The sequence below is a fragment of the Amaranthus tricolor genome, chromosome 17, assembly GCF_026212465.1.
Source record: "Amaranthus tricolor cultivar Red isolate AtriRed21 chromosome 17, ASM2621246v1, whole genome shotgun sequence".
Classification (NCBI taxonomy): Eukaryota; Viridiplantae; Streptophyta; class Magnoliopsida; order Caryophyllales; family Amaranthaceae; genus Amaranthus; species Amaranthus tricolor.
Window position 1 is genome coordinate 16853445 of NC_080063.1, and position 9287 is coordinate 16862731.

The window sequence follows — 9287 nt, forward strand, 5'->3', positions numbered from 1 at the left end:
ACAAGTACTTTTATTCAATGCAACATGATGGTTCTAATGGAACATAAGAGTACTTGTACTCTCTAATCATCGATCAATAGTAGCGATATTACTCTTTCCTCAACACGTTTATATATATTTGTAAATTGTTCAAATTGAATATGTTAATAGTTAAATTATGTCACATAAATTGACAATTGATGTTTTATGATCTAACTCAATTTTGAACGTATAAGCTTCAATTATCGTTTTCAAAATAAGTATTTAAAAGTCTATAAAGATATTGTATAGGTTTTAATTCAAATTGAATATGTTAATAGTTAAATTATGACATAATTTGACAATATGTTTTATAATCTAACTAAATTTTGAACTTCTAATCTTCAATTATAGTTTTAAAAATAAGTATTCAAATTGTATAGATATATTGTATAACATTAAGTTCAAATTTAATAGGTTAATAGTTTTAATACTATTATTGATAGTTTTATTGACCATTCATTTGTTGTTTGAAATTCATCCATAAAATGATAGAATAATTTCATTTTATATAACTTCGTTCTAAAATTGTGAAACAGAATCATATTTAGGTAGAAATTAATCAGTTTGACGTCAAAACTAATCACTTATAGGTTCAAATTGAAATTTTTACTTTAATTAATATGTTTAATTATTACTTTACATTGAAATTAATACCTTTAATGTTAAAATTGATACCTTAAAGGTCAAAATTGATAAATGCCCAAAAAATGAAAAAAAAACAAGGAAAAACGTGTGATGTTGCTACACGCGCAAATTGGGCAGGCCCACTCTTGATCTCAATTTGAGACGGTCTCGACCAAGTTTTGGTGTTAAGAATGATGTAAATAGACATTTAAAATATTGAAAGTAGGCATTAAGGATACAGTAAGTAAGCATTAAGCATAAAGTGAGTAAGCATTAAAAATAGGACAAATTAGTAGTATTAATCTTTAATAGCTTGGATTTTAAATACGTCTCTCAAAGAGACGGTCTATTAAAAGACTAGCCGATCACTTAACATTTCTGAGACAAGAGTCGCTCTTCCGTTTATCGGAACAATTTTATAGTTATGAAATTGGGCTTTGAATTTCCTTTTTTGTTGACAGCTAAGGTCAATTTCAATTCAGCATTAGGCCCATAACATTGGATACCTACCTGGGCTCTCCATTCACAAATCAATTGGAAATCCAAAATTTCAATAGCATAAGGCTCACAATAAAAATGTCATTTTAAAACTATAAATGTTCACAAATTCTTAAATAAGATTATATTTGATCACTTTAAAGTAATAAATTATAGTGAGAGATAGTCTATTCAAGAGACACATTAGATATATAGGCTAAATAGCCCAATTAATACAAATTAAAGCGAAAATAAGGATGTGGACTTCTTGTTTGAGACGACCTCTCACAAGAGTAGCTGAGTAAGTTATAAGCGATCAATTTAAGATTATATGTTATTAGCTTAAGACTATAAAATATAATCTATCAATTTAAAATTGTAAATAATCACCTTAAGGTTATAATTGTTAACTTTAAGAAGATAAATGATCACGTAAGACAATAAGAGTATATAAGACCAACAAAATAAAAATAATTTTGTCGTAAAATTTTTTTATTTATGAATTAAATTTGTTCCACAAATTCTCAATTGGTCCAATCTTTCTTAAAAAAAAAAAAAACTTATAATTGGTCAAAACAAATTGGTTTTGTTTTTCTGTTTTGGCAGCTAGCCACTAAATTAGGAATGTGTCATTGCAAATGGATTTGAGATTTTTCAAGGTAATCGACCGTAGCAACTAGCCCATATTGAGATTTAAAAATTACAAATAACATTTACTAGATGTAGAAATCGGAACTTGAAATTGCTTGTTTTTTTAGGAAGACAAATAGAAAATTAGTACTCCCTCCTATTCAGCTTATGTGTCTCATTTTCTTTTATGATCAAGTCATCTTAATTGTTTAATTTTTATTTTTGGTATGGGTTTTTGACTTTTATGCCCTTAGTAGTTTTATCCTATTTTCAATTATACCCTCCATTACCCATACTAATTTTCCTCCCTTACATTAAAAACCCATAATACCACTCTCTTTCCTACCCTTAGGGTCCCACTTTTAACTCTCCTTAAAATCCGTAAAAAGTCAAATGGGACTTCTAAGGTGAATAGGAGGGAGTATTATATACTATTATCATTTAGCACATATAATGATAAAATTTGAGTGAAAATTTAAGGCGACAAAGACATAAATCTCAAAACTTAAACTAAAAAAAAAAATCAAAATTCGATATAAACTCTAGATTCTTAGTTGTAAAAACATTATCTCTACCTCTAACTATAATTTTTAAAGTTATTTTTATATTATATTAGAAAAACAATTTCGTGGGTGACTTCTCCTTCCGCCTCACTTAAGTTTCGCCACTGAGTACACAAACTAATAAACAATGCTTTTAGACAAGAATAAGTAAAAAAAAATGCTCTCAACGGATCTACATCTATTAATAGATGAAAAAAAAAATCCACAATCACTCTTTATTAAGACAAAAACAAAGCAATTTTTTCTAAGGCCTTATTTTTCCTATGTGAGAATTAGAATGTACGCTTAATATACTATATTTATTTCAATTCATAATTGAGAGAATATGCTCTTAATTGTTTTTTAAAACCTTTTTTTTTCCTTCAAAAAAAAAACAAAAAAGCTTTAAAAACGTTGTCAAATAGTTCTAAATCTTAATATATAAAACAAATAAAATTCATATTTGAAATTGGTAACTTTCTTTCTAATTTTTTAAAAATGATAAGTGGGCTTTTAAAGTGCCTACTTGTTACTTACATAGTAGTTACATATGAGTTATCCCATATGGAAGAAAAAGAGTATAGATCACTTTATAAACTTGAATAGTAACTACTACTAATTAGTTTTGGACTATTAATTCACTACAATAAATTTAACTTTTTGCGACATTGGATTTAGTGACATTAAAAAAAGTCACTGATTTATATTTTTAGTGTAATAATTGTTGGTTTTTATTTTAAGTTTCACTATAAAGTGATTTAGTGACATTTTATTTGGTCTTTGTCTGCAATTGTTACTATATTCTATAATGACATTTATGAGAAATGTCATATAATACTATGTTGCGAAATATTTTAGTATGATTTTTTATTATGTTGTTAAAGTGTCTAATAATGTCACTAAATCTACTATGTAAACTATTAGAAATTTAAAGTAGTCACATTTAAATTATATGTTATTAAATATATCTCTATAAAAGCAAATTATATTATAATCATTGATAATATTTAACATCCTTTAAGCTTATAAGCGGGTTATCTCTACATCTTTTTCTTTCAATTGACTCATTTTTTAAATTCTATCATAAACTTAAATATCCAAACGATAAATCAACAGTTACAAGGTCTGTAATCCATCGTGGATCATTGTCAAATAGCCCTAATCTTGCAAAAATGCAAAAAGTGTTTACTAATCAACGCCAAATTTCATAAGTGCATACGTACATAAATATTCCATTCAATCTTTAAGAATTGCAGTAGGTACATAATCTTCACAACTTGCATATGTAATCTCTTCCCAACAACAAAATCTGACTGAATAATGCCTCACCTTCACTTCAAATATATTGAGTTTCGCTTGGATTGAGTGTAAATATTTAAAGGATAAATAAAAATTAAAGTAGGAAAATAAAGTTAATTAGATAAGAGTTTAAAAGAATTTGATTGTTAAAAAAGTGGAAGAATTGGTTAGAAGGTAATAAAAATGGATAAAAAACAATTATTTACCTCATATTGGGGGTATAAATTTATCCTAGAAGAGGATGGGAGAATACTTTACTCAAAATGAGAAAAATCATCATCCTTGTTTATTCATCTTTTTTACTTTATTTTTATTTTACATCTTTTACAAGTATTTTAATTACTTTATTTGCACCTTTATTTACCTTTATTTTACTAATTTGACTTTTTTTACCCCCTTAAATATTTATACTCAATCAAAGCCACCCTCAAACATTATTTTTTACCCCATGCAATTTGCATTGAACTTTCCCTTAAAATATACTCTTAGCTACACTTCTAGATAAGAAGGTTCTTCCAAATTTTGAGCTAGTAGCATCAATAACTAGTTATCTAATACTTCTATTATTATTATTATAAAATGACAAACTAAAAGTTTTTTTTTTTCAAGGGATATGTAGGGCGAGGAAAGGGGAGGTATAAGAGAGGGGGCGAGGCGATTTGAGTCCACCCATGTTCCACATGGAAAAGTGATACATGCTTTTAGATATCGAAATAAGGATCAGTATCCGATTTTTCCGGTTATCAATTATTAATATAAAAGGGCAAACCAAGATGTGTTTTTTTTTTCTTGGTAAAGGGCCGGGTGCGAGAAATGGATGTGTCTAGGAGAGGGCAACGAAATTCGAATCCACCTATGTTTCACCTGAAAAAAGTTATATATGCTCTAATTAAGATATGGATCTGATTTTTCAAATTATTTATCCCAAATTGTTGTATAAAAATATGGACTCCTTATTTGAGGTCATCTCACTGAGAGACAACATCTCACAAAAGCACCTCATGATTATCTATTATTATCATAAAAATGACAAATCAAAAAGTTACTTTTATTTTGGGAATTGAATAGGGTGAGGGAAGGGGATCAGAGATCTAGGAGAGTGAGGCGATGCAACTCAAATTTATCCATATTTCGCCAGAAAAAAGTGATACATGCTTCAATCGTGACAAGACTTATACTTCCAAGAAGAAAATTACAGCCAAAAGTATATATTATTGCATATAACAATAAAAAAAATGGTTGAAATTAATATTCTTATACAAATTGTCAAATTGAAACTTAATTATTAATAAGCAATTGGTAAAAAGAATTCAAAGTTGTACTATATCAAAATGAAATGAATCAAAGCTAAAAAAAATGCAAGTTGCCACGGACTTGCTTCCTTTTTATAAGGGAAGGGTCCTATATTCGATTAGCATTGATCATTTCAAGGGCAACTATCAAGCTTTTTGTTTAAGCCTTAATTATTCTCGTGTATTTCATAATTTTGTTGAAAAATGTTGCTAAGTTAAAAGAACAATATTACAAGTTGTCATGACTAAGAATTGTACGACAATTTTGAAGATGTTATAAGTAGGTTACCATCACACTCATATTATTACATTTTAATATTTTAATATTTTAATAAAATAAAATTTAGCAAAAAGAGCAGACGAAATAAAAGAAATATATAAGGCTGATAACAACGAGCCAACGAATAATTAAGTATTTGTCCAGTCATAAACTCGGTCCTTTCATAAGTTTACTAACTCGAATAAGAGTCTTATTACGGTTTAAATCTCGTTGAAACAAATTAAAAGTGTATAATATATTAGAATTACATGACAAAACGTAACTTATTGATTAAGTGTAGAAAAGTTAATAGTCGTACGTAATTTAAAAAAAATTTACCTCCTAACATTCAAAAATTAGCTATATATATATATATTTCATTTATTCTCATTTTACCAAAATGGTTATTATATTTATAGAACTATTCCATTTTAAGAAAAGACTTTGTATTTTATATGTAGTTGGAGCTTTTCCAACTCTATTCTAAATTTCTAATAGTTCAATTATGTTATTACATATATAAAGGGCTAATTAATCAGTATCATTTCGCTACATTTCAAATATAGCAAATTAGCAATAAAATGTGGATGCATCATGCATTACATCATATAACTAGATTTTTAAAACATAAATTGAAAATAAAATTTTTTTATGTGGAATCTTGTTAAATTTGTCTTGATACAAAGATATATAATTTTTATAATTTTTTATGATATGTACTTAGAGATAATAAAACTCAAATTTACTTTAAAATACGTGCAAAAATTAAAGTGGACAAATAAAAAAATCTAGACAGCTTAATTTAATTTAATTGGCACGTACTATTTTCAGCTATCTGTGTAGTAAAGTTTAATCTCCTTCGCTATTGGATGAAATTTTCAAATGTATTCGGACTTTTTGCTAGGTTTTGGTCTTACTCCTCTGATGGAAGCTATAGGAATTAGGTCACCTATTCATTCCAATTTATTTTCAGTTTTAATAAATTTGGTTTATCTTATTTGAGTTGTTAATTAATTTAGTAAAAAACTAAATGAGTTCGAAAAAAATAGATCCATGATAAAATTTAGTTAGTTATGCTTAATAATTGTATAAAAATTAAATGACTATTTGGAAAATATTGTTCAATTAATTTATACGATTATTATTCAAAAAAATATATTTTCCATTTTAATAACTGTATAAAAATTAAATGAGTTCAAAAAAAAAATAGATCTATGATAGTTGTTGGTTGATTAACTTCTTAACTTTTTGGAAAAATATTGTTTAATTAATTAATTTTTTTATTTGAGTAAATCAATAAAATTTAATGGGTTTGAAAAAAATAGATCCATGATAGATATTGGTTGATTAACTCCTTAATTTTTTGGAAAACATTGTTTAATTTATATAGATATATTTTCAATTTTAATAAATCAATAAAAAAATAAGTTCAAAAAAATAGATTCATGATAGATGCTTTTGAATCATTTAGCTAATAAATTTCTACAGAAAACATCATGATTTTCAAAAAGTTTTGGAATCATTATATATATATATATATAATTAAAATATATATTATTTATATTAACTTAATTAATGGTTAAAAATATAATTTTGGACTTAATGTTTAAATTTTAAACTTTTTTGAAAAAAAAAAAAGTTCACTCCAGCACAAAAAAATAAGAAAAGGAAATTTAGCGATAATATATTAAAAATTTGTTGCCAATTGGCAACAACAAAGAAGGCTACAAAACGGTTTGTCGCCAAATGGCGATGAAAAATCTAATCACCTTTTTATCGTCAATATTAATGACACACACTTTTTTATAGCCTTTTTTATTGTCAATAATTCAAGGGGAAAAAATTCAAATTCAATTTTAGAATTGCGAGAATTTAAAATAATACAAAATGAGTTGAAACAGAAAATTATATTCATATATTTTATATTTTGAGATTTATGAATGTATTAAAAACTCAAATCTTAATAGAAATAGTTTTATTAAATAGAAATACTTCTATATTTATTAATAAAGATGTAATTAATCAATGACTTTCTATTTAATAGAGTATATAATATATTTTATGTTGGTTATATATAAAATGCGCGCCCGGTATATTAGATGGAATATAGTCCATCACTAGTAAAAGGAATGGGGCGATTTCTTATAACCTTGTCCATAGAAAATATTTTGATGCAACTTGTTCTTCCCACTTGCATTGTCTGCCATAATCCAGCCAGATAAGATCACCTTCTCCTCTCCTCATTTCATTGCAAGTTTCTTCTAATCACACCAACTCTCATTCATTTCTCTCTTGAATCTAAATTTTTTTGAAAAAGAGAAAAAATTTGTGATAGAGAAAAATCTTTTTCTAGGGAGTACTAAACAATAAAATATGTCCCCTACAATGGAGCTTCAAACATACACGCCGACAACTAAAACCACAACTACAACCAGCACTACAGCTAAAATCGTGACCGATAATGAAAATAGTACAGTATCGATTACGATTTTGGCTGCAGAGATGAAACCCTCGTTAGCTCAAGAGCTAGCGAGGGTGATATCTTTGTATTGTCCATCACCTGAAAAGGAGATGGACACGGTCGCTAAGTATCACAACCATAAAGTTGGACCTAACCAATGTTGCTCGGTCGTGGTGCAGCGGATCGCTGCACCCGTCGAGACGGTATGGAGTATGGTAAGACAGTTTGACAAACCACAAACATACAAGCATTTTTTGCGGAGTTGCCGCATGATAGCTGGGACGGGCAGCCAAGTCGGGTGTGTAAGGGAAGTTCACGTTGTGTCCGGCATCCCGGCCAATAGCAGTACGGAACGGTTAGAGGTTCTTGACGAGGAATCTCATGCTATAGGATTCCGGGTGGTTGCAGGTGAACACCGACTCCAGAACTATCGATCTATAACCACTTTGCACCCGACAGCAGGGGCCGACAGTAATACTGACGGCCGCTGCTGTGAGAGAACAGTGGTGGTGGAGTCGTATGTTGTGGACGTACCAAGTGGGAATACAAAAGAAGAGACTTGTGTTTTTGTGGATACAATTGTAAGCTGTAATTTGCTGTCTTTAGCAAAAATTGCTGAAAGAATTGCTAAATCATCTTCATCTTCATCATGTAAAGTATTATGAATAAAATTAATTAGATGAATTTTTTTTTTTTTTTTTTTTTAGTTTAATTATAAGATTGTTCATATATAAGGTTTTTTCTTTCTTTTACCTTAAGATGTAGGGTGAAAGAGACTGAATTTATCTGTGGGTTTAACACTAATTGTTTTAATTTGATCATATACTACATATATATTAGTCCCATCTTTGATTTGTGAGTTAATGAAGAGAGAACCTTTAATTAACTGCAATATAAATAGGCCGAACATTCATTTTTATATATAAATATATTAAATTATTTCTCCACTATTAATTATATATATTTTTTAGATCAATATCACATTAATAGATTTTTGATTAATATGATATGAGCCAAGTCTTAGGATGATTAGAACCGAGCTAAATTCTTTGGAGTTTTACAAAGAAGGTTTAAGTTCATATAATTTTACATATATTTTTAAAGAATAAAGGTTATATTAATGGTTAATAAACTTTTATAAAAAAAAACTAAATTTAATCTGTTTAATGGATCTCAATCAAGGCTCATGTATTCATATGATTTTATCATAAATTTTAATTTACATGAATTTAGATGATAAATTTAATGATTTATGTATAAACCCTAGAGAAAAATATATCACAATCTTTCTTTTTCTTGAAAACATTGGTTGCATAAATAGATAGGAAAATGATTACTAATATAGTGACCATGTAGAAGGAGGTAAAAAAATAAATATTAAATATTAAATGTATATTCATCGAATTATAATTTTTATCATACTATTTTAATGTAATACTAAATAAATATAACATGGAAAAAAAATTTATTTTATCAAATACGGCTTTGTATGATTAGCTGATCGGAAAAGTTGATACAAGCAACTAAAACATGTAAGTTTAAAATGAATGTAGTCTATAGTATCATTTGCATGTGTATATTTCTCACTCTTTATTCTACTTATTAATTAGCGTGTATTAAGTCTATATAAGACAACTTACTGAAACATTAAACAAAAACGAACCATTAATTAGTAAATAACA

At 27.3% G+C, this 9287-nt stretch overlaps 1 protein-coding gene across 1 annotated transcript; it reads left to right on the forward strand.

The window, feature by feature from the left end:
• Positions 1-7243: 7243 nt before the first annotated feature.
• LOC130804660 (abscisic acid receptor PYL4-like) lies at positions 7244-8418 on the forward strand. Its single transcript, XM_057669185.1, has one exon. It carries the CDS (start codon positions 7518-7520, stop codon positions 8268-8270), a length of 753 nt encoding a protein of 250 aa, XP_057525168.1. The 5' UTR covers positions 7244-7517; the 3' UTR covers positions 8271-8418.
• The last annotated feature ends 869 nt before the right edge of the window (positions 8419-9287 follow it).

What these genes read in the sequence shown, in the direction of transcription:
- LOC130804660 (XM_057669185.1), top strand. Translation starts at nt 7,518, where the DNA reads ATGTCCCCTACAATGGAGCTTCAAACATACACGCCGACAACTAAAACC.